Source organism: Lagopus leucura, unplaced genomic scaffold, assembly GCF_019238085.1.
Source record: "Lagopus leucura isolate 7727_CA_CO unplaced genomic scaffold, USGS_WTPT01 Super-Scaffold_100159, whole genome shotgun sequence".
NCBI classification, from domain to species: domain Eukaryota; kingdom Metazoa; phylum Chordata; class Aves; order Galliformes; family Phasianidae; genus Lagopus; species Lagopus leucura.
The window spans coordinates 29,135,473-29,159,493 of record NW_024962335.1 but is presented as its reverse complement, the minus strand read 5'-3'; the positions used below and the strand labels follow the sequence as shown (position 1 = coordinate 29,159,493).

Below are 24,021 nucleotides of genomic sequence, written 5' to 3'. Positions count from 1 at the left end.
CTTAAAACAATATTTGACTGATGCAAGACACAAAAACCTGCCTTCTTTATGGCAGGATCACAATAATACAGCAAGTTGCAGCTACACTGCGTTAGTGCATTTTAGAAAGCACATACAATCAAACAAGTTTATCCTCTATTTCCCCCCAGTATGGGGCTAGATTACATTTGGGTATTTCACAGCTTGTACTAGAACAGTCACTGTGTTCTACCAGCTTTACTCATGGAGGAAATACTGTCCCAAGTGCACTCTGCTGTGCAGTGGAGTAAGGCTTGAGAGTTGCAGGAAAGCACAAACCACATATAAAGAAAGAAGTCAGAAATACTACTATTTGATTCTCAAAAACTATGCTACCCATTTGAATTTTTAAATCAGGACTGTCCCCATCTCAGTAGCAGGATGCCACTCACTGCCTTAAGCGTGTTCAACAGGATAAATAGGAAGAACATAAGTCCCATCAATTCAAGTACCTTGCCAGGAGTATACTTGCATGTGTGACTTGTTCAATAGGCTCCCTATGCTTTTGAGGACCATTGGTAGACTAACAGACAGCCACCTTTTGAAACCTTTATTTGAAAGCATTAAAAGCATGGTTCAACCTCAGATCATATGCAAAATAGGCTAAAGCCAACAGCAGGCTTTCCACAATCTAGAAGCACATTTGGCTGCAGCAAGACTGCTCTATACAACTTATTAACTCCTCTGTACTTCAGGAAGAGGCAGAAAATTGGCAGACATCACTAGGTCTTACCTAGCAGAGGAGTAAGACTCCAGTATGAAATATCAGAGGGCAAGGTCCTGGGAAAGTCAGTGCACAGGGTAGGTCTCTCACTCCACAGTGTTTTTCTATTAGCAGCTCTGCTGCCCTAAAAAAAAGTACTTAAGTTCAACCATGATAAATGTACTGGTGCCATCAGCGCCACACACATGCAGAATTGTTTTTGCATTATATAATACTAAGTTATGCCATTTCCCTCCACCCACACTTTTTCTAGAAAAAACTTAAATCCTTCATGGGCAGAACTGATACAAGAAGTAGAATAATTCAAGATCCAACTTCACAGTTGAAGCAGGTAATATTGGTTTCAGCTACGTTTGGGAGTAGATAACACGAAAAAAAGATGGAAGGCATAAATGCAGGGTGTGAAGGACAGGAGAGGAAAGAAACCAAACCAAAGCCACCCCATTCTTTCCCCCTTCTCTGTTTCCAATAAAGCCAGAGTAAGACCAACGAGGCAGACCAAGACAGGGAGCACTTGCCCAATGCCTGGCACCTACTAAGCAGAACGAGTTTCCTTCAGCTGGGGTCGCTGGACAGCTCCAGCTTAAGCCCTGTTGCATGGAGAGAAGGCACTGCCCACATACCCTACAGACACACACCATTTATTTGCCATATAGTGCTGAAGAGGGGTTATCTCCAGATGGCTAAAAGAAACATCTGAAATATTAACACAGCTGCATTTTATCAAATGTTGTATAATGTGATTAATAGAAGACAAATTGAGAAATGCAGCTCCATCTTCAGTCTCTGATCCTTCTCAAAAGGCACCTTACCAAGTGCCTGTACTTTGTAACAGCACTGTTCAGAAGCAATAGTAAACTTTGAAATACATATTTGAATATACTTTAGTGTATGTGCACATATACATAAACATACAAACAAATATGTATATAAAACATACAATCAAGTAACTTAATTGACTTGGCAAAGTTTCTTATGAGGAGAGACTTTTTCCCCTAAGTAATGAAGGAAAATACTACTAAAACAAGCATCATGTTTTAGCAGCCTTGGCAATGGTCAGAACCACTTACCTTCCCTCTCACTGGTTCCACTGATGTAGGTAGCAGACTGTAAATAGATTCTTCATCTACACAGAGCTGTTGCAGTGGAGAAGCAGTAGAAAGAAAAAAGAAAAAGAAAAAAAAAAAGGAGTTTTATCTAATTTAATGATTTTCAACTATTAGGAAAGACACACAATTGTTTCCCCTTGCTGTCTTCAGTCTTTAATTCTGCAGACCTCTATGCACAAATAGAATTTTTATTTCACATGCAGCTGGTCCAGAGTTTTGATTCTGCTCCTCTGATGCTCTCGTTACAGTCTAAGATACATTTTAGGATCTTATGTTTGTCTTTATAAATACCTTCCTATTCTCTTTTAAATTCAGACTGCTCAGACCATAAGCTATAACATTTTTTTACTAGAGCCAGTTGAGAAAGTCTTCCCACTACGTCTCCCCCTCCACCTCCTCCTAAAGATGAAGAAAGTATTTTTATTCAAAGCAAATTATTCTGAAGTTATATAATTTCCAACATATCTCCACAGAGGAGCATGAGGTAAAAATCATTTTATATCTTTTATCCTAATCCCTTTATGCTGGAAGCATTTTTTAAGGAGCCTCTCTGCAGAAGAAGGAGATGACTGGGAAAGGGGACAGTTGGGGAAAAAAAGTAATAAATCATATCATGCATAAGGGAAAGCTCCCTGAATCTACATTCAATATCATCATGTAGAACTGCTTACATTGAGACCAACAGCACACCAGTGAGTTCTAGTCCATCTTTACTGGGAGAGAAGAACGTCATGCAGCTTGGCAAATAGATCTCATTTGGATTCCACAGCCAAAAAAAGTAATGGAACCACAAGTGATTTGGCAGCATAGCTCAGCTATAGATGCCCTTTCACCAAAGCACCTCTTGTGCAAGCCTACCTTTTCTTCCCCAACCAGACAAGCTTCATACCTGATACAGCCTTTCACAGAGTCGCTCTGTAAGCAGCTCCCCTCTCAGCGCAATAACAGTGGCTATGAAGAGACATTTGTCAGTTTTAGAGTGCCCCTCACAATTTGATAAGGAGCAGTCCAGTATTAAAGTGCCTGTAAACTCAATGCTGCCTGTCACAAACTTATCACGTTTTGCTTTGGTGTTGTTATACTTACAATAGTTTTCACAGGAAATAGTTTTAAAAGCATACTTTGTTTCAAAAGTTCCATCAGGCAGACAAAATTGGGAACCTTTTAACTTGCGATTATGCCTCCTTTGTTCTTCTGTGAAGGGGGGATTCTTCCCCACACTGTCAGTGTTACAGTTCCCTATGGAAACGAATGATTATTACAGATTTTTGGAAGAGAAGGCTTTGTACAAAGAGTTTACACAGAACGGCTTGGGTTGGAAAGGACCTTAAAGCCCATAGAGTTCTGCACTTCCACCATTGCTGGGATAAGGTTGCATGAAATAAGGTTGCCCACAGCCCTATCCAAACCAGCTTTGAACACTTCCAGGGATAGGCTTCACTTCATACTTAAAAACATTCTTTGTTCAAGTTTGGTTACGCTGGGGCCTGCCCCGGTGGTTTTTACTTTGATACAAGACACTTGTGATATAAAAACTAAATCTAATACTGTGCAAGTAAGGAGAAGGAAGAAAGATTTTTATAAGCAGTGTCATCTCAGTGCCCAAGTAAAAACTGAAAGCAGGTCATTCAGCTTTTTCACTGAATGATGGCATTAGCAGTTAGCTTCAAGTCATCACTCCACATTTGAAACACACAAGGAGTTGTGCCAGGCTGACATGGGTTTAGCAGCAATCTTCCTCATCTATCAGGTTTTCTGATCTGTTACCTCATCACGTAGGATGAGGAAGTGGGGAAATGGAGTGAGAGTCAGGGAGAAAACAAACAAACAAACAAACAAGTAATCCAGGCCTTTTGTCAGAAGAGGCAGTAGCCCACCAACCTTTTTGCAGGAGCCAATATAAAGCACTGTCCTTGTCCTGACCCCAACCCTGTTTGCCCTGTTCTTTATAACAAATTCCAACTTTCCGACAGAACTACCAATTTATTTCTGTTTATCTTAGAAAGACCCCTACAAACTACCTGGAGTCATTTATAGCCTAAGTCTTGGCCATTTTCAAGGCAGGAAACTTCAGGTCTTGTTTATTTATTTTAGATCAGTGGCATCAGCCTCCTTTGTAGTATCTGGAGTTCTCACTCTTGATTCATGCTAGCTTGACTTGCAGAAACACTTCATCTATTTAGTGCTATCTTTCAGTTCTATTTCCACTGTTATGCCCTTTGGTTACAAAACACCATATAGCTTGAAGAAAGCAGTAAACATGAAAGCATGCACATGTGACTGATGCTTTGGCATTGTCCATAAGTCAGCACAGCTAGGGGTGTGTAAGAGCTGTACCTTAAGGCTAAGGCATAGAGCACAGCGTAATTTTTCTACAAGAAAAACTGTAATTTCACACTCACGTGCCTTGAGCTTATTGCCAACACAAATCACACTGTACACTGCACTTTGAAATGCATGCCTGAGGCCAGATATTTAGTGGGCATAAGTTAGCTTTACCTGGCAGCAAAAGCTACTTTGGATTTGGACAGGAAAAGCCATGTACACTGGAATTAAACCAACAACTTACTCAACCAACTCTGTTAAGTGGGGACATTAGCAAGCAAGATGTTGAAATAAGTTTTCATAGTTCCATAGCAGAAGTCGCACATGTACAATGAAGTGACATGATCGCTTTCTAACAAAGATACCACGCAGTTATTTGTGTACACAGAGCAAATCTAAACATCAAGCAGAACACAGAGCATAAAACCCAAGTCTCCTTGATACAGGAAGCTTAAGACACAGAGATGACTGTTAAGGCTATGCAGGTATACGAACAGCACCTTCAGTAAAGGCGAGGCTCCCATGGAATTATTAAACCTTCCTCATAGGTAGTGTTAGGAGTCCACAGCTCCAGTCCAGCCCAGCCACCACGCATGGGAATCCCACCCAACTCACTTCCACAGAGCATTTTACCACAGGTGACCTGCAGGTCAGTATTATTCCCTTTTGCCATAACTTATCCATAAAGTATTTGCCCACGGAAAGATGAATGCTGTCACATTGCCAATAGTTACTCACTTTTCTGCTCTTCCATCTTTTCCTGAAGCAACTGGCAAGTGCTTGTTAGAGCTGCATTCACATCCTTGAGCTTTTGCTGCTCAGAAATGGCTTCCTTTAACTTGCACTTCAGGGATGCAGCTTCCTCACAGGCAGAGCGAAAGGATTCAGCTTGGTCCTCTCTCTAAGCACAAAACAATATTTAACAAAAAAAAAAAAAAAAAAAAGGGGAAAATAAGAAAAACAGCCTGCCTAATACAAGGAGCCTCTACAGTTCATGTAGATAAAACCGAACTGCATCTGTTTTCTCTCAGGAAGTGATAAAGCTCTCTCTGAACTTCTGCATTTTTACAGTTGGGGTGGACTGTGTATGGAAGCTATTTTTGGCTTTTTTTTTTTTTAAAGCCACCACAAATATGCGATGCTGCCTCTTTCATCAGCAAACTGTTGTCACCACCCCCTCACATTTTACTTCCTTCGCTGGTTCCACTTTCGCAATAAGGCTCTCCATTCTGAATGCAGGACTTCCTTTCCCAAGAGCAGCAATGCACTGTATGCAGTGTTTTGCATCTGCCTGCATCTTTTCGGCAAAGAGGAAACTAGTCTGTCCCTTACCTGTTTGTTGGCATCCTCAAGCTGCTTTGTAGCTTTTTGCAGCTCCAAACCAAAAGCTTCTGCCCGGCCAGCAGCTTCTTCTTGCAACTGTTTGACAGTTTCCATCTCACGTTGCCTGCAGGGTGCAAGAGCACAAACCACAATCCGTTACTGACATTTTAGAGCAGGCATGCCTGGGAGATGACACATGCTAGTCATTGAGACACGCATTAAGAACCATATTCAGCCATTACATCTCTAGGACTGAGCAACAGAGGCTTTCAGCTTAGGGAGAACAATTTAACCTAGTAGGCAAACAGTTTTGTTTTTTTTTTTCCTCCTCCCCTATAGTAGCTCTGGAAGTAGGAAGAGAATTAAGATTTTTCCCTGGTTTCTAACTAAGCAGAAAAAGAGCTGTGCCAGCCTCTGCCAACTGGGCGTCATAGTGAAAGCTTATAGACTATTCAGAGACATCTCAAAATTAAAAACCTTATTTGATCAAATTGTGAAAGCTTGGTCTAAGTTAATAAAATTATCAATATTGAGACAATCATTTTAGCAAAAACACCCTGGAGCTGTGCCTGCAGGTAATAGCTTCCTCTGGTTGATCTCCCAGTACTCCAGAAGATATTTCACTTGGCAGTGAGCAGATTCCGTACCACAGAACAGGTGCTAAAGTTGACCACTTTCAAAAAGCCTCTTTTACTCTGCACAAACATTTTACTTGCTTATTTTTTGTCTCATTTATACGATTATTTCTTTTTCTTGTTGCAGCCACCACAAAGAATGGTGATGTAGAGGCAGCTCTATGAAAGCAGTATTTTTTTAAGAAATTGGTATTTTTTGCCAGCTCCTTCTTCAGTGAAGGAAGAGCAGGTGGGAGGTCTACATTAACAATGTGAGTTGTATTTGAGTGAAGTGAGAGCGCAGTGTGACTGCTCTGCATTAGCTCACAGGAATGCAAAGCCTTGCTAGTAAGCTGCTTGCATCCTGAACCTAGGGAATGGCAAGCATGTAAAAATTTACAGTTTAGCATAGGATGGTGGAAGACTGACACTATAAATAAGTTTAGGACAAAGAACTGAGATCAATTTTTCTGGAAAGAAAATTAGAAAGAAAAATCCCAACTTGGCTAGCTCACTTCTTAAGTGTCTGAGAAGAGGTGAGAGGGAAGAAAGAAAGATTTCAGGTTTATTATCACTTGCTGTCGTATTTGTTATATTAAATCTCCCAGCAGGAACTACAGGCTAAAACCTCAGATTTAAAGCTATATTTTCATATTTAGTGAGGTACCTCACTGTCCTGTTTTCTCAGGAGTACAGCTTCAGTTATACCAAAAACAGTAACAGCCATAGATATGTATTTCACAGGTCTTGCTTCACATGCAATCAGCAGTTTATTTAATGGTTGCACCTGCGAGGTAGGCAGTGCTCTCCCCCACTTATCCCCTTCTAACTTCTCAGCTTGTGGTCTTCCCTCATATTTTCAAGTAAGAATTCAAGATTGTTAAGTTATTTCATACACAAACCTAAACTCTCACATGCTGTAATGTTACACTAAAACCAGATCCATTCTCCAAAAATCCATGGGGAAAATAAAAATGCTTTCAGAATTCAGTAAACTTTAATACACTTAATACAAATGAAATACATTATTTTTTAAGGGGTACCTGGCAGAGAGCTCTTTCCTTAGGTGAAGTTGCTCTGTTTTGGTTCTCCTCAGGTTGCTTGCCATTCGAATAAAATCCTTATCTAGAGATTCTTTGTGTTTTTCCAAGAGATTGAGTTTTTGGATCCAAAGGTGTTTTTTCTCTCCTAACTCCTGCTTGAGAACCTGTGGAATTTTGAGATTGAGTTGCCACATGTTTAGAGGAAGAGCAGATACACAGGGTAAACTAGAACCCTGAATTAGGTGATGCAGGATAAAATATCAAGAAAGAAGAACTCAGTCCTCTTTCTCTGACACTGTTCATCCGTTACCGCAAAAAAATGGAGGCCTCTGACTTTAAAGAATGCTTAACATGGAAGCCATATCTGCTTACATTGGTTCAAAGGGAACAAACACTGATCCCACAGATGTGGGCCACATTAGAGTTCACATTGTTCACAAGCTTCAAACAAAAGAAAAGCAGCGCATAACGTACCACACTACAGAACTAAAAAAGCCTGAGCATTTTCATTAGATCGGTTTACTGGAGTGACATGGGACATGGCCACGAGCAAATGCCCACATCCTGAAGATAAGTTCCTCAGCCAAAGCAGGCAGCACTTGCTGTTAGAAATACCATAACTTGACACATAAGTGGCAGAGACTTATATCAAGACTGTTATGCTGTACACATGCCCTATCTTCCAGCAGGAATGAGGCAAAAAGTGTTTACTGTCATCATGTATATATGCTTAAACACACATACACACACAGATACATTTGAAATTTACTTGTTTATAACAATTTAAAGCATTCCAGCAAAGCATGCACATAATGTATTTTACAGAAGATAGGGGGTAAAAAAAGTGTTTAAGCTTAAAGTGACAGTGGCTGGTCCCAGTTTCCAAAGACCTCACCAACTTTCCACAAAAGCTGCCTGTAAGACTAAAAAGAGTGCTTTTTTCCTTGCATCTTCTATTGTTCAGCTCCCTGTACCATATTTCACACACATCCACTGCATTCTAAGTGAAGACAATATGCTTGACATGAAGTCATTCCATGCTTCCAGAACCCTGAGGATGGGAGACCTATTTTTAAAGCATCCTGCTATTTCTTGAACCTCTGCTACTCTAGTTTCTAATTGTATAAAACTCGGTGAGCCAGAACAGATCAACACTTAAAAAGTTCTCAGCTCTACATGCTTAATGGGAATACAATGATGTCATGAAAGGTAAATCAACATGCATCTTTCAGCTAAGAAATATTGCAGGAGGAAGTTTTTCAAGACCAAAATCCTATAGCAGTGCAGGAAGGCTGGGTGACTCTAACAATTGTTTCCTCCTGCCCAAGAAAGGATGGAGGGGACAGCTATAATATTTTGCAACACTGGAGGAAAGAAAAAGTAGTATCTTTTTGCTTAAAAGCTAACAGCTTAAAGCAGTATGTTTTGTGGTGTTACCTGTTATTACTAAAGTAGGCTGAATAGAGGTTTTGCATCTACTTAAGAAATAAAAAGATTATATATAGCATTAATATGCAGTACAATGGATTAGCATGTAAAAGAGTTCTTAACAGATTAGAGGAAAAAAAACCTACATCCAGTATGATGGCCATCTGAGAAACCACTGTTATGTGGAAAACCAGGGGAGAAGTCAGGGAGAGGACAAGAGCAAGAGGGTTGAGCAGTATCTGCAGACTGTTGCTAACAAAGGGAGAAGTTCTTGCCACAGTTACTTTGATTCTATACCCTCAAGTCTTAAGAGAAAATTAGTTGTTAAGGTCTTAAGAGAAAAAAGTTGTTCCTTCCCCTTCCCCCCTAAGAGTTAGAACAAAATATACTTTTCCCTATATACCATATCTGACCTATAAATGGACTGCCATACCTCTAATAACACATATAGGATGCAACAGTAAGATATACTGGGGCCGTACAGAAAACTTTAGGCAAGTCTGACAGAAAATAGCATTAAAAAAACATTACCGCAAGTTTTCTCTCCCAGGCCTGCTGCACATTCACATCAGGGTCTTCTACCCATTCTAAAGAAGTCTTGACAAGCTCTTCTGCTGCAGAAACTTCTTCTTGCTGAAAATAAAGATTTAAAAAAAAAAAAATCCAACTGCTAGTCTAATGCTACTCATCATTACCCAATTAATAAGCAGTGGAATAGTATATACCAAATAAAATTGTTAGAAGTGCCCCACCTCTACATCCAAGTAAGTTGCTTGCATTTACTTTTTGTAAAGAGAGTGAATATGAGCTGATTAATAATGTTTGAACGGGTTGTAATTAAAAGACTGACAACAGACCACAACCTTACTCACATAAGATAGATCACTGACCAGGTTTTGCATGACAGCCTTAAACTTTTCTCCTGCATATTCAGGTCCCTGAAGTAAGAACAATACTTCACGGTCCAGTGTTTCATCCAGGGACATCCATTCAGTCTTGGTAATCTTTGAAGACACAGAAGAGCCAGCTAGCTTATTTTGACATCCTTATTACAAACCAGCATCAGTGACATTTAGATTTCTCTGAAGTATCCTAGCATTGTATTTACCAGAAGGTCAGAGCTACTGAAACTTGAAGCCTGCAAAAGCTTTTCAAACACATTATGTCCTGGAGATTTAGTAAAAGAAAAAAAGCAAGCAAGCCAAGCTCTTGAATGATCCAATATAAGTTTCAAGTCAGAAGTAGGCAAGAAGTCAATACTTGTTTTCCTCTTATTCAGAGTAGGTTTTACCAAGTGAAGTAAAAGCAAGAACTCCTACTTCCTTTACAGGTCATTAGGTGGAGTTGTATCTCATTCAGTACTTGAGAGGTAAACACAGCAACTTGCTGCTGCTGTGTAGAGTTGCAATAGGTAGCAGGACATTACTTTTGAATCCAAGGTATACCAAATATACCTCTCACTCCTGGACCTGCATTTTCAGTCCTTCACAGGATCTTTTCCCTCAAATGCTACCTACCTCTTGAAAAATGCAGCAACCACAAAAACAAGTAGCAAGGTTATAGTGAAGACTTGCAGGGAAATAATTAAAAAATAAAAGCACTGCAATAAGGCATTCGTTATCAGCACTACTGAATAACTTGCATCTGAAGAGAAAACAACACTGCAAGGAAGGATAGGACTCCATGAAGTGCTTTTAGGGAAGTGCGCACAGAATAGCTGAAACCAAAACCACAACATAAAAGTAGACTGCTGGTGCACCAGTTCTCCACCAGAGTACTGAAAAGCTATGAGAATCAGAGATTAAACTTCCAATGTGCATGACCAAAGTGCTGCTCATAGAAATTAACTGCAGAGGACATAGGCAACACTAAACCTCCAACCCAACAGGCACAGCTGCACCACTAAGATCCACCAGCTTGTGCCTCACTTATCAGAAGAATGCTTCTCACACTCTCTTCCAAGTTCCTATCAAAAGACTTCAGAAAAAAACAGCTGGACAGGACTTCCAGATGTGAGGAACATCTTTCCTATTGAGAGGCAAAGGAACGCTACCTGCAAATAGATGCTCATCAGTTTCTAAAGAATAAATTAAATGAAGACTACAACCTTCTCAGCTGTTTACTTTGGTGCTTAGTCTTCTTCTCTACACTAAATTTCAAGAAACATCTGTCCTCCCGCAATGCAAAACTCATTGTTTGTGTCCAGTGTAGGCAGTATTTACTTTCTTCATTAGCCTGTTAAATGTTTGATGACTCATCTCCTGTCAGTCTCTTCTTCTGCCAGATAAATAAGTGACCAAAGCTCTTTCAGATATACATCAGCAAGTGTTTGCTCTGCTTTTATCTGGGCTTTCTCTGACATACTTAAAACAACACTCTAACCCTCACATTCTATGCTTATGTGCAAGGACTAATGAATCCTAACTCTGGAATTATCTAACAATCTGCAGAGAATGAGCTTTTTTTTTTTTTTTAATTTACTGATGCAAGACAACTGGGATAAGATTCAATAGGATCTGATTCACACCTCAGAAGACTGAGCAAGCTCCAGTTCACAGTCCAGTGAATTCATCTCTTCAGGAATACTGCCATTAACTTTACTCATCAACGGGAAGCTCAAACCATTTCTAAAAGAAAAATGGAGAAAATAAAAATAAGAATCAGTCCTTTTTGATTTTTCATGAACTATTTTTCCTGGGACTCTCTCTCAGTACTCACGCAATCAACTCTTGCTGCACGTGCCGCATGTCCTCCAGTAGTTTACTCTTCTCTGCCCGCAAAGTCTAAAATATATTTATCAGAGCTAGTTAGAGAGTTAGTCTGGCATGCAGAGGCAGCACAGGATATGCACATTTTCCCCCAGTTAGACAGTAACTAAGCTTATTCCCATACCTCTATAATCGAGGTACACTCCACAATGGTTAATTTCAGTTCTTTGATGTCATGCTCCTTCTGCAAAGAATGTGGAGAAAAGCTTTAAAGCATACAACCTGATAATTAGCACACTGAGCTATAGTTGTAGCTATCTATTTTGTAGTATTATTTTAGTTACAAAGCATACTCAATATTACACCACAGATGCAAGCTGCAGAAGAATGCCTGGCTTACTGGCCAGTAGGAAGCACTTGGTAGACCTCTTCCAGAAGTCCTAGAATTAAGGGCATAGGAAAATGCTTTCTAGGTGCTATGTTTTAACTTATCAGTTATCTAGTTGCTGTATCAGCATTCTACTTCTAGTTGAAAATCTGGACCATATCGTGCATAGCATAAGTTTTTTTTTTGTTGTTGTTGTTGTTTTTTTTTTATGCCAACTGATCCTTAAATTTACTTGTGTTCTCCAAGACGTTTATTCTCGTTAGCTTTCATGATTACAGGGATAGAGCATGGGGGGCTTTGTAAATTAAACAGTGTCTAGTGAAAGGTCTGACAGAGAACACATCAACCCTCACAACACTACTGACTTGGTAGAACTAGAAGCTTTCTTAGGGTTATGCACTGGGCTTCAGTTGCATTATGTGCTACACATACAACTGAAACGTTTCCTGGAGAAAATAAGAACTTGAAGTAAAGAGCTGTCTCCTCTCATCCCTTTAATGACTTCTATCTTCTCTTCTCACTTGTTTTCAGTGAGCTGAAACTATTTAATCAAACTGATGAAACTATTTCTCTTTGGACACAGAGCTATGCTTTTTTTGCTGTTGTTTTGCTTTTTAATAAAAATACCTTTGAGGTAAACCCTTGTCCCACTGATCCTAAAGCCAGCTATTTGCTGGTTTCAAATTTTCTACACTAATTTCCTCAAGTAGATGCAAACCAATCACCCTGACCTACAGAAGTACACACTCTAGTATTCAGCATTTAATATTCCCTTCTTGACAACAGACTAAATAAACACTGAAAAGAAGAATACATGGACCATGGAAGTTTAAAATTGTTCAAATAGGGGAAAGTACAAGCTATTAAGCTGCTTCTGGGAGCAGAAGTGAGGGTGAGAAGAACACCTTGTCAGCTATAAAGTTACCAGCTAGATCACAGTCTGATTCTGTCTTGTCACTATTTGAATTCAAACCACACATTTTTTGTAGTGAACTGATAGTCAAGCATTTCATCAGCTGATTTAGAGCATCTTCAGCTAAATGGAAACTTCATTAGCCCAGAAAGCACTTCGCACAATCCACTATGCCAAAACCTGCATGTGGTCTTACGTTTTTGTATTTAAGTACAAAATACATCACAAGTGCGCAAGTACAAAAATCATCACAGAAGTAGTTAACTAGGCTTTCCTGCAGCATACAGATCTCAATATGGAGAAAACAGATTTTCTTTTCCACTGAGTTCTGGATCGCTATTTTGACACAAAATTAAGTCATTTAAAGCTAATCAGATGATGGAGAAAGATCATTTGCAGGTACATTCTTTTACTGTCTAGTGAAGGAAGTAGCTTTCAGAAGTCTTCGCACTTTTTCTGAAGTTTGGAAGTTTGTTTTAAAAGATTCTGATATATATATATATTTTAATAAGGAACAGCAAATTCCAGCAACCTTTAGTTATGCTGACTCATTACCAGGTTCTAAAGCAGATCTCGCCTACTTTGAAGACATTTATAGGATCAGGTTCTGTCATGTGAGAACACTAGAAATCAAAGCACTACAGCAAAGACCACAGCCTTGCCTTTTCATAAAGCATCCCATCTCAGTATTTTCAAGGCATCAACAAAAGCAACTAACCTGGATTAAGCTTGCCTCTTTATTCACCACAGTGCTCTCATAGATATGTACCTGCATCTGAAGAGTAGAGAGAACAAAGTCACCAGCATGAACTATAACAATTCTACTCTTACCTGGTACGATATATCTCAAAATTCAAATCTCGCACCCAATTAGAAGTGTTCTCAGGTCTCAATCAACCCTTCTCTTTTCTTGCCTGTGTGGGCCAGCAGTGTCAGCAACATTAACCAAAGTGCAACTTCCTAATGCATCTCCTCAAACAGTGAAGAAAGGGTTTTCTGAAAGTCTAACTTTGAGGGATGAAATAAAAATGTGGTTTGCCTATATTGCCCGGTTTTTAGCCTCCAGACAGCAATTTCCTTTGTCAAAGCTGTCAAACTGGCCAAATAAGGATCACGCTGCATTTCTTTAATATACACAAGTTCAGGGTTGTCTACCTTTCAGAGAACAAAGCTAGACCTGACTAAACCATCGTCTAACTTCTCATGTCTCCTGAAACTCTTACTTGAAGCTCTGCCGCGTTTTTGGAGAGATCCAAAATCTTCTTTTGAAGTCCATCAGTGTCCATGCTATTCCTAATGTTCTGAACAAAATAGAGAATGTTTAGGCACAGCTGAACAGATTGACAGCTTCTCTTTGAAGAAACTAGGAATAATAACACATCCACCCCCAAGATACTGCCTACTCTAAAGCAGTAACAGCATTTATGCACATACAAACTTTATTCTCCTACTTTCTCTCATGCTTCTACACCTATCAAAATAAGGGTCTGAGGCTGCAAACATGTTGGACAATAGGAATTGCACTGTAGTTTTTTGCTTACTTGTGTTTTTGTGTTTTTTTTTTTTTTTTTTTTCCCCCCCTTCAGCAAGTCCTATAAGTTAAAGGCAAAAAAATATGAATGTTTAGGGTAACAACCTCTATCTTAAGGCATATATTCACTGTAGACAAGCTTTTAGTCAGAAAGCAACATTGTAAGGGCGAAGTTAACTTGATGACACCAGCATCTCCAATTCAGTTCAAAGCAGTTTATTTCTCATCTACATGAGCTAAGCTCGCCCTACTGGAATAGTTTCTATTTTCCAGTTCCCCCAAACCCCTGTTTGAACTGAAGGACAAAATGCCAGAAAACATCAGCTTTTCAGGCCCACCATGAGTGTAAGAACAGAAACATGCTGTTAATTAATGGCTATTGAGACATACTAGTATTTGAGAAAGACTAATCTCAACACAGCAAGCATGCAGTGAACAACAACTACTATATAGTATATAAGTATATAGTAAATAAGTACAGTAGATAGTACACTACACACACTATATACTTAGTGAGAACTATCGGTAATCAGTGGACGGTTGGACTGGGTGATCCTGTGGGTCTTTTCCAACCTTGGTGATTCTATGATTCTATATTTTGGCATAATGATAGATTCCCCAAAACCACATTTTTAGATTATTTTTTATGATCTGTTTCCGTAATCTCACTTTAAATACCATACAAGTACAGTCTGTAAGCGAGTATTAAAATTTTATCATCTGATGAAGACTTCTGTATAGAATATTTACTTAAGAATTAATAACTCCCCTCTGAAAAGGAGCACACACAAAAAAAGCTCAACAAATAAACAGCCTATAGAGAGCTCCATTAGCCTCCTGCAGATCCATTATGGGCCAAGGACAGATCTGGGAGTGGAATTCCCAGCCACCATATTTCTTTAGAACTACAGCTCCATGAAGAACTCCTCCTTTGGATCTTACAGAAGAGTTACAGAAGTGAATATCAATCAAGAAGTGTTAATTGGAGGTTGTTTTGATATAGAGTTAGTGTATTCACAGCTGTACAAACTAAGCTTAGTTGAAGTTTGTTTCTAAAGCTTTGAATTTGAAAAATAAATTCAAAAGCTGCTTTGATCCCATCCCTTCATGCTTCCCACCTCATACTCTTGCTTGTCCAGCCAGTGGAAAGTCTGAAGCATAGTACAATTTCAAGATAAGGAGCATTACAGCAAGTCATTGTTGTTAAACATGAGATATCTTGACAATCCAATTAGCATGTCAGGCTTCAAAGTCCCACAAACAATTTATTACTAACAAGCATTTAGCTAGACAAGAACATGTACTTGCAAGGTCATTATTTATTTTACCTCTTCTTGAAGAGAAGCTATTTTGATGAGAAGAGATTGATTTTCTTTTTCCTGATTAATAGAAGGAAAAAAAAAAACACAGAAACAGAACAGTCATTTTTAGTACATAAAGTTCAAAATGCAAAGCCAAACTAAGCAAAAGCGTTGGAGCACAAACACGAGGCCCAGTACAAAGCTGTTACTTTGCATTCCTTTGTCTCAGAGAGAAGAACAGAGAGTGCTGAAACCTATGCAGCTTCTACACTAGCTAAACTCAGAGTGTGACTCCAACAGTTCGAATCAGAATAAAACTTAGACCATTAGATGACAGGAGGAAGGGATTCAAGGTCAGAGAGAGCAAGGGTAGTTATGCTCATGTTTCAGACAAGTCTGAAAACCTTGTGCGTCACATTATATTTCTCCATCACTGCCCTCCATTTCAGAGGAAGAAGAATAGTAGTGTCCTACTCAGTGTCTCCACAGCTCAGGAGACAATAACTAAGCATCTTGTAAGCAGAACTACAGAACTTCTCATATTTCTCCCTCCCATTTTATCTCCTTTTCACAAGGGAAAAGACTGTATAAATCAAACCAGAAAACAAACAAACAAAAAAACCACATGCACAGTGGAGCAGAATAGCTGCTCTGTATGGAAGAGCTTTTTTTGCTTTCATGTAAATGCCCATCTGAATACTGTGCCCCATCAGCAGCACACAGCTGTGGAATTTTACAGCAACCCCCATGCAGCAAGACAGATGTCACTGAACATTGAGCATGGCAGCAACACAGAAATATGGTCTTCAGCTAGACTGCTCTGGCATCTAGCAACACCTGCTAAAACTGCTGCAGCATCAACATCTCTACTGTGCTGCTTTACATATCTTACAATCACGTGGGCTTTGCCACTCAGACATCTAGTGTGCAATTCAGATGCCTTCATGTGGGCTTCTTGTGCTGTATGAGGGATGCTGTCTGGCTCCTGGCTGTCAGAATCAGAATAGACAGATATCCACTGGGCCCTTGCTATTGCTACCAGCTCACATTGATAATTCCAAGAGCCCACTGATGACTTTGGAAAAACAGCTCCTTTGTGCGTGCATCTGAACAGAGCCTCCTGCCCCAATGGTTCTTTAAAAAAGTAGTAATGCACAACACCTAAACTTCTGGCAGAACACTGCCAACATTAAATTAGATGGAGCTTAATGATGGCGGTGTGGTTATCATTAAAAACAGCTCTTAATGTCAACTTCCATGGTAGGCTGACCCTTTTAAATCTTTACTGCAGTTTATGTTAGTTCCATAAAATAACTTCAGTGTTTTCCCTAATACTGAGAAACTACATTTTGAACATATTTGAATGCCTCAGTACCTACTGACATAGGGAAAGCCATATTACTAAGTTTTTATGCTCTGAATGGTCATGGCAGTGCTACAGATGGCATGAGAAATTGTGCAACACAACCTGAGAAGTAAAAGCACCTACCAGCTGTTTATTCTGACAAAGCATTTTCTGCCCCTTCGCTTCCAAAAGGTTCAGGTTGTTCTTTGCTTCTTCTAGTTCTTCTTCCAGTGATTTGGCTTTCAGCACAGAATGTTGGATGCTGTTTGAAGGGAAATAAATCCAAGAAAACTTCAGCAAGTTACACGTGGTCATTAGATAGGGCTGACATACTAAGAACATTGTATTTTTAGAAGCTGCTTGGGACTTATTCTTTGGCACAGATACTTAACAAAAGTTACGGGCTTTGCTTTAAGCAAAGGCTCACAGATTCATTACCCACTTTATCATATCTCTTCCACACTTGCAATAAGGGATGAGAGCCCAAGCAGGCATAGCACTAAAGACAGTATGCTTTTGTTTGCATCCACCTACCAATCTAGCTTACTCTAGATTAATCTTACCAGATTAACCTAAGCAAGAAAATTAATCTTCAACACTTCATCAATAGCAGTTAAGAAAGCCATTTCAATTCAGTTTTCAAGGATAAGCTTTGTATCACGTTATTTTCTCAGCCTGATACCCTAACCTATATACATTTAGTCAGTGTGGCAAGGCCCTTTTTCTGCCTCGCTCTGGGCCTGTGCAGCATCACAAAGCACACAGTCTGACATGAGGGCACACATCCCACACCAGCACTGCTGCAGGCCTGTTGCCCTAATATCCCCAGAAGATGCTGGGAATGTTCTGGCAGTTGACATAACTACATCACATTTGAATTAATTGGCTAAGATGAACATTATGAACTCACTGTAAAAAAAAGCCCTATACTCATGGCATTGATGGTTCCCCTGGCTGCAGCAATGCTTGCTAGTGGGACAACATACTTTAGTTCCTCAGGAAACTAGCAGAATAGCTCTTACGCAGTTATTTCCTCCCTGCTTGGCACTAAGCAAAATGAATAGTTCCCCCCAAAATGGAGCACAGAACTGGAAACTTTACAGGGCATAACTCTTCTCTTGGTAATATTAAGACTTTCACCCCATCACCTCAGTTTTTAATTTTCCCTTCAAGTTTATTTATATTTACTCTAAAATTTTGCCTAGATGCAAGTCAGCTTGCAAGAACCAGGCTAAAAAAATGAGTAACTGCTGTAATAAGAACCAGGAGGTACAGAGCAGAACAATCAGGCAAGAGGATTAAGCCTCACAAACACAATACGAAGCCAAGAAAGTTGCTGGCAAGAAGCACTAGTGAGGCCGCAAGCACAAAGCAAGGCTGGACTACTTGGTAGAAATATAGATCCACCCACATTACACTACACAGTAGAACAGATGGTGCCAGGGTCTCCCACCTTTTTATTTGTTGGCATAAATTCTCGTTATCTGCCAGTAATTTGTTGTTGGTCTCATCCACAGCTTCCAGGGTAAGCTTCAGCTTGTTGTTCTCTTCCTGGAGCTTCAGGTTGTTGTACTGCAGGTCTGCGACACAGGTTATCAAGTCAGATGTCTCCCTGTTTCAGTACCAAAACCAGAGAAAAAACAAAAAACAACCAAAGTCAAGGAAAGTGACTGACTAACTTAGACTTTTTTTTTTTTTAATCCTGAAGCTGAGTGGTAGCAATTAGAGGGGCAAGATGACGGCTTGTAAAGGACTATCAATGCTTGCAGTGAACAGCCATTTGCAGTCAAAATCCAAAATATCAAATCATAGGTAAGTTCTAAAACTCCACATACACTAGCACTAGGCAAATATTTTGTCTTCAAGAAGTGTTTTTTACTCCCTACGATGAAAGTATGCCACCAGGTGAGTGTCACATCCCTATGCCTGCAAGACAGCACCTTCAGCCTTTATTTTTTATCTTTTACTTTACTTCAGCCTTTACTTTTACCCACTCTTAGGCTCTAGCTGATACTTCCAACTCCTTGAGTAATGAGTCCTTCCACTTCCCCAAAACCACCCTGCAACTACACTTTCAACTGAAACTTGAACAAGGACCACTTTTCTGAGGTCCTAAAAATGAGAGAAGTGTCAGAAAGTAGATCTGAAGATCTGTGACTACACAAAGTGCAAAAAGTGATCTTTAAAAATTCCAGTGTTAAGTACTTCAGTATCAACTTAATCCAAATCTGAGTCATGATTATTAATAAAGAAATAACCTAAGCAAAACTAATGATCAGATTTTCCAGGAGATAACACTATTCTATTATCATGTACCTAAGAACTTGGAAAAAAAATAATAATTAGGAAAGAGGAAGGGAGAGATTAAGAAGAAAAACAAAAACCATAATTTTCCCCTCTCAGAAAAACTTTGACCACAGGAAATTAACAAGGCAGACAGATACAAAAGGACTAAGATACCAGTGGGGAAAATTACTACTGTTTTTCACTTTGAGTAGAAGCTGTGAGGAAGAATGCGGCACTATCAAGAGCATCAGGATTTCCACCAAAATAGTTTTCCGAAACCATCAGCTTCAGTGGTTCTAGGAATTGCTCTTAAGTAACCCAAAAGATAAGAGTACCAAATTCTGCAAAAGAATTGCTTTAACAGACTTACATGTCTCCTTTGGACACATCACCCCCAAATGCCTCCAAGCTTCCTGACGTAACATTCATCCAAAGCGGTGTCTTTTTTACTGAAAAAGATTTGTTTTTGGTTATGGAAGAGACACAGTACTTTACTGAGTAATATCAGAATAAAGTGGTCTGCACCTTCAAAGGTGTTTCTATGTACTTTAAACTCCTTGTCTTCTATGCTTGCTGTTGGTTCCTCAGTAGCACTACCATCCCTGAAATACAGAAGCATCAAGAGTCACATCCAAGAGTACAAAAGAGGCACTTGTTGATCTTGCTTACCAAATTGTAATACTTAAAAGTTTTCAGCCAAACACCACCTCATGGTCATGACTGGACATCATGAGCATGTTCCAAAGTACAGGAAGTACAAACCACAGGAAAACTTTTCACAAAATATTTGAGATAAATTGATAAGAAGCCCTTACCACTTCCTCTTACAGTCTTCAATCCATTCTTTCATGATGGCATGATAGGTTTCAAGGTCCACAGAGACATCTTTCTGATCTGGGTCAAGCATGTTGCACAGCTCTTCAAGACCACTGTCTTCTAGTCCTCGACTTGTTGTGTGTCTCAAATAATCAACTATCTTGGAAACTGCTACTTTTCCTGAAATAGATACATGGGACCATGTACCAGATTGTGAAGACTCGTAGGCTAATGAAAAAAAGCTGCAATTACTGATCTGCCATAGTGAACACAAAATTGTCCTCTAGAGCTGTAGACAAGCAATCAATCACTACAGCTCAAATGAAACGCTTTTTCTGTTGGTGGTGGTGGTGGCTTTTCTTTCTTTCTTCCCCTAATGCAGAAGCATGAAAGTTACTAAATTTGTGGAAATCAGTTTAAGAACAACAAACATGCCTTATTTACTGTGTTACTGCATTCAGGCCACTCATCAAATTGAGAAAAACATGTGACATCTTATTCTGCTGGACTTTTCTGCCTAACAATGTTAGTCATGTTTGAGATGGAACTTGGAAGAATAACCTCCTGCTCTGAAGCTTCACAGAGTTCGTTCCTAACGGGAAAAACTCTAAGAAATAAGAGATCATCTCCAATATGGCTGATCGTCAGAACTGCTTGCTACTCTACTTGCTCTGCACTTCTGTACAGCAAAAGTTATCTGGGGTGGAGGAGAAACGAGGGGAGAAGGAAAGGGATGCATCATAAAAAAGAGACATGATCATACGATGTGCCACATGTACAGCCACCTAGCTAAGGCAGCTATTCTTTCTAAACATACCACAGATCACCATGCCCCAAGCTGTAACATGATCTTAGTTTTGAAAACGTATTGACTGAAAGCTGGAAAAACAGCAACAAAAAGCACCAAACCTGTACGTTGTATGTCACACGCGTGAAATATGGTGGTCAGTAAGTCTTCTTCACAGATCAAGCTCACATCATACATGTCATCAGTTTTGCAGCCCCGTGACTGCTTCTGTCCTGTGAAGAAGCAATTTGTCATTATTCATCTTCATTTTCTCATAGTAATTTCCATGCACGATACCTTCTAACTGCAGTATTGTTTCTGCAATAGCATAAGGCTGCACAGCATACCACAGCTTGGACACTGCATTTTTTCAGGTGACAAAAAAAAAAAAAAAAAAAAAAACACAAACACAAGAAATAACAGCAGGAAAACTGATAATAGCTGAGGACTTGAATTTGGGAACCAGCCTACATGTCTACTTCTATACATGCATGTTTGGGAACTCTAGCTTTTCCTTTGCTTGAGGCAAATATTACGTAAATAGAACACGTTATGAAGCCAGGTATCTACTTCTTCCCTTCCAATCTTCCCATATCTTGGTCAGGTTGAGAAAACAAGCCCAAAGCTTCAATAATAAGAATTAATTAAAAAGTCCATGTGTATACTTTGATCTTTTTATATTAAAGGTGGACTACACAGATAGCTAAAGCCCCCTTTCCTCAACAAGTCTGAAGTATTTTTTATTCATGTTTTACATTGAGATTCACATTTCTCAGGGAAAAAATGAGATTTTGTTCAGCTTTTTAACAGACTTATCAAGTCAGGCTTATCCTAAAACGTATTGTTACCCATTTAAAGAGTAAAGAAGTTAATCTGTTTAAGTTTATATACTCAGAAGCTTTTGTTTCCAGAACTTTTACCTCTTTCACTCAGAGATAGTCTCTTTGGCACAGGGGGCTGGATCGCAGGACTTTCCAACTTTTTATCAGATGCAAACAACAGTAAATGCGGACTGGATGTCACGTACTTCTGTTCGCAGTGCACATCTTCAGATTCAATGCTTGCTAAAGCATACCGCTGGTTTTGGGCATTCTCCTCTCTGGATGTGAAGTAAGGTGGAGAACAGCTGTCCATGGAACATACTGGCAACCATGTGTTGCTGGACCTCTCTTCCCTTTCAATGACAGAGTATGTAGCATCTGCAGAACTGCAGTCTGAGATACGTCTGGAACAAGGTGACAGCAACTGCAAGTCTGCAGAGAAAACGCTGTCACTGCTGGGACTGAAGAAGGGGGGACTGGCACTATTACGACTTCTGAAAGTTCTTTTCTTCAGTATTTCTTCTAGATTTTTTTTGATATTGCACTGTGGACTGTCAAAGTTGCGAGACTGAAATTTTGGTATTTGCAAAGCAGGGTTAGAGACTTGATCCATCATTTGGATTGATTTGATCTTCCTGCATATACTGTCCACTGGGTTGTGATGCCGTTTGCTAGCACCACGTTCTGAAGACATTATCAATTCCCCACTCTTGCAAAGTGTCTGAAAAGAACAAGGACAAGATGTAATAGTCAAAACAATGGGCACACATCCTTCGTGCCATCTCGTTCACTGAGCAGAGAGCTCAAAGCTTGGCTATCAAGGGATGTGAAAATCCTTGGTCCTCACACCAGCCACAACAGCAGCCTTCAACATTTGGTTCTCCAGGGAACTAGAAGTGCTGCAGATTTGGAAGGGGTGGGAAATACATTTTGAAATCTTCCTACTCATTCTTAAATGCAACATCCAAGATAAGATGGATAGGGTTGTGAGCAACCTGGTCTAGACAGAGGTGTCCCTCCCTATAACAAGGGGGTTGGAACTAGATGATCTTAAATATCCCTTCCAACCCAAACCATTCTATAATCTGTAACCATGCCAAGGGGTAGGGGGAGGGTAAGGAATAAAGGAGTTAAACTGAAATCCCCCCCTCCAGCCTAATAGTTACCTATCTTCTTAAAGGGAGCAGTAAGCACCTTTACCCCTCATCCCAGTTTATTTGAAATTATATATTTAACATAGGACATTATATATATATTAAAAAAAAAAAAAAAAAAAAAAAAAAAAAAAAAAACAGAAATCCACATAACTTCCCTAGTTATTACTTCTGACTATATTTGTAGCATATGCTTCCTCCTGATCCCATAGGATCAAAACTTCTGTTTAACAGCAACCAGCAACAGCTATTTTCTCAAGATACCTCCTACAGCTTCAGGTACCTGTAGATTTTAGTTTCATTCTATTGCATCTTTTTACTCAGACTGAGGATCACAAAACAAAACAAATTAATAGCAGTTTCCCTAGGAACTTAACTCCCCATTTTCCCTTTAGATACATAAAAAATGGTTTAAACAATTCCTTGCTATTTCTTTTATCAAATATTTATTTTCTTCTAATATAGCAACATGCTTCATTAACATTTAATGTAAGATATACTGCATGTACAATCCTGTAGCGTAAAGAGGAAAAGAGGAAAGTCACAAGCAAGTATTTATGAATCCAGAGTGCCAGAAAATACTCAGTTATTTTATTTATTGTAAGCTATGTGCATACTAACTGCTTGGTTTTACAGATGGAGATCTTCACTGCTTCAGTCATATATATATATATATTTCCTACTATTAATTCTTTAAGCAGCAACATTTACATATGGACCACATCCTTGGTCTGAGCAATACTTTATGATTAATAACAATAGTAAGATACTCAGCATGCTTTTTAAAGAAAAAAAAAAGAAGTTCATTTTTAATTATCACTGTGGTTTGTTTGCAGAATTTAGTCCTAAAAACAAATGCTAGGAAGTAACGCAGTTTTCTATATTAATAATAGACAACATACCTTAAATGAAAAAACACAAACACGTTGCAGTTAGGCTTAATTACATTCTTTAAGCGTACAAATGCCTCCAGATACAAGCAACAGATCATAAAAGAACACTGATCACTTAACAATAATGTTTTTTAAGTATTACCTGCATTCCCCTGATTAAAAATTAGCATAAGACTTACACTCACAACAGCAGAATAAAACACAGAAAAATACCTTCACTTTCTCTCAGACAAGAACAGCACACACCAACTAAACCTATTTTAGCTGTTCCTCTGACTAGGACTTAAATAAAGGAACCTTGGTAGTGATACAGGCAGAGAGGGTTCACCTTCTGGAAAATCACCTTAACAAGGTACACCTGCTGCTGCCTGCCACTCAGCTGTAGGGCCAATGGGGCAACAAGTTGCAATGAGGTGCAAATAAAATGTCAGCTTGCAATTTTCTTGCCACCTTATTTGTTGTCTTTTGCGCCTGCTAGGTGTGCTACCCTGATT

At 39.3% G+C, this 24,021-nt stretch overlaps 1 protein-coding gene across 5 annotated transcripts in view; it reads right to left on the bottom strand.

Moving 5' to 3' along the window:
- The window catches only part of IRAG2 (inositol 1,4,5-triphosphate receptor associated 2), a 40,819-nt gene extending 17,042 nt beyond the window's left edge, over positions 1–23,777 (bottom strand). The window contains exons 1-23 of one of the 5 annotated variants that reach the window (XM_042889731.1): positions 23,741–23,777; positions 21,580–22,201; positions 20,782–20,892; positions 19,872–20,052; positions 19,582–19,658; positions 19,427–19,505; positions 18,224–18,382; positions 16,915–17,032; positions 15,453–15,503; positions 13,817–13,894; positions 13,312–13,368; positions 11,477–11,536; positions 11,303–11,367; positions 11,112–11,211; positions 9,457–9,588; positions 9,116–9,217; positions 7,157–7,320; positions 5,509–5,623; positions 4,915–5,077; positions 3,013–3,090; positions 2,741–2,802; positions 1,813–1,878; positions 752–866 (exon numbers count right to left, since the gene is read on the bottom strand). In XM_042889731.1, the coding sequence (XP_042745665.1) occupies positions 752–866; positions 1,813–1,878; positions 2,741–2,802; positions 3,013–3,090; positions 4,915–5,077; positions 5,509–5,623; positions 7,157–7,320; positions 9,116–9,217; positions 9,457–9,588; positions 11,112–11,211; positions 11,303–11,367; positions 11,477–11,536; positions 13,312–13,368; positions 13,817–13,894; positions 15,453–15,503; positions 16,915–17,032; positions 18,224–18,382; positions 19,427–19,505; positions 19,582–19,658; positions 19,872–20,052; positions 20,782–20,892; positions 21,580–22,174 (2,728 nt within the window). In that variant the 5' untranslated portion in view covers positions 22,175–22,201; positions 23,741–23,777. Of the gene's footprint in view, positions 1–751; positions 867–1,812; positions 1,879–2,740; positions 2,803–3,012; positions 3,091–4,914; positions 5,078–5,508; positions 5,624–7,156; positions 7,321–9,115; positions 9,218–9,456; positions 9,589–11,111; positions 11,212–11,302; positions 11,368–11,476; positions 11,537–13,311; positions 13,369–13,816; positions 13,895–15,452; positions 15,504–16,914; positions 17,033–18,223; positions 18,383–19,426; positions 19,506–19,581; positions 19,659–19,871; positions 20,053–20,781; positions 20,893–21,579; positions 22,202–23,706; positions 23,721–23,740 lie in introns of those variants that run through there. The other 4 variants (XM_042889735.1, XM_042889734.1, XM_042889733.1 and 1 more) reach the window with 4 other exon arrangements.
- Between the last annotated feature and the right edge of the window lie 244 nt (positions 23,778–24,021).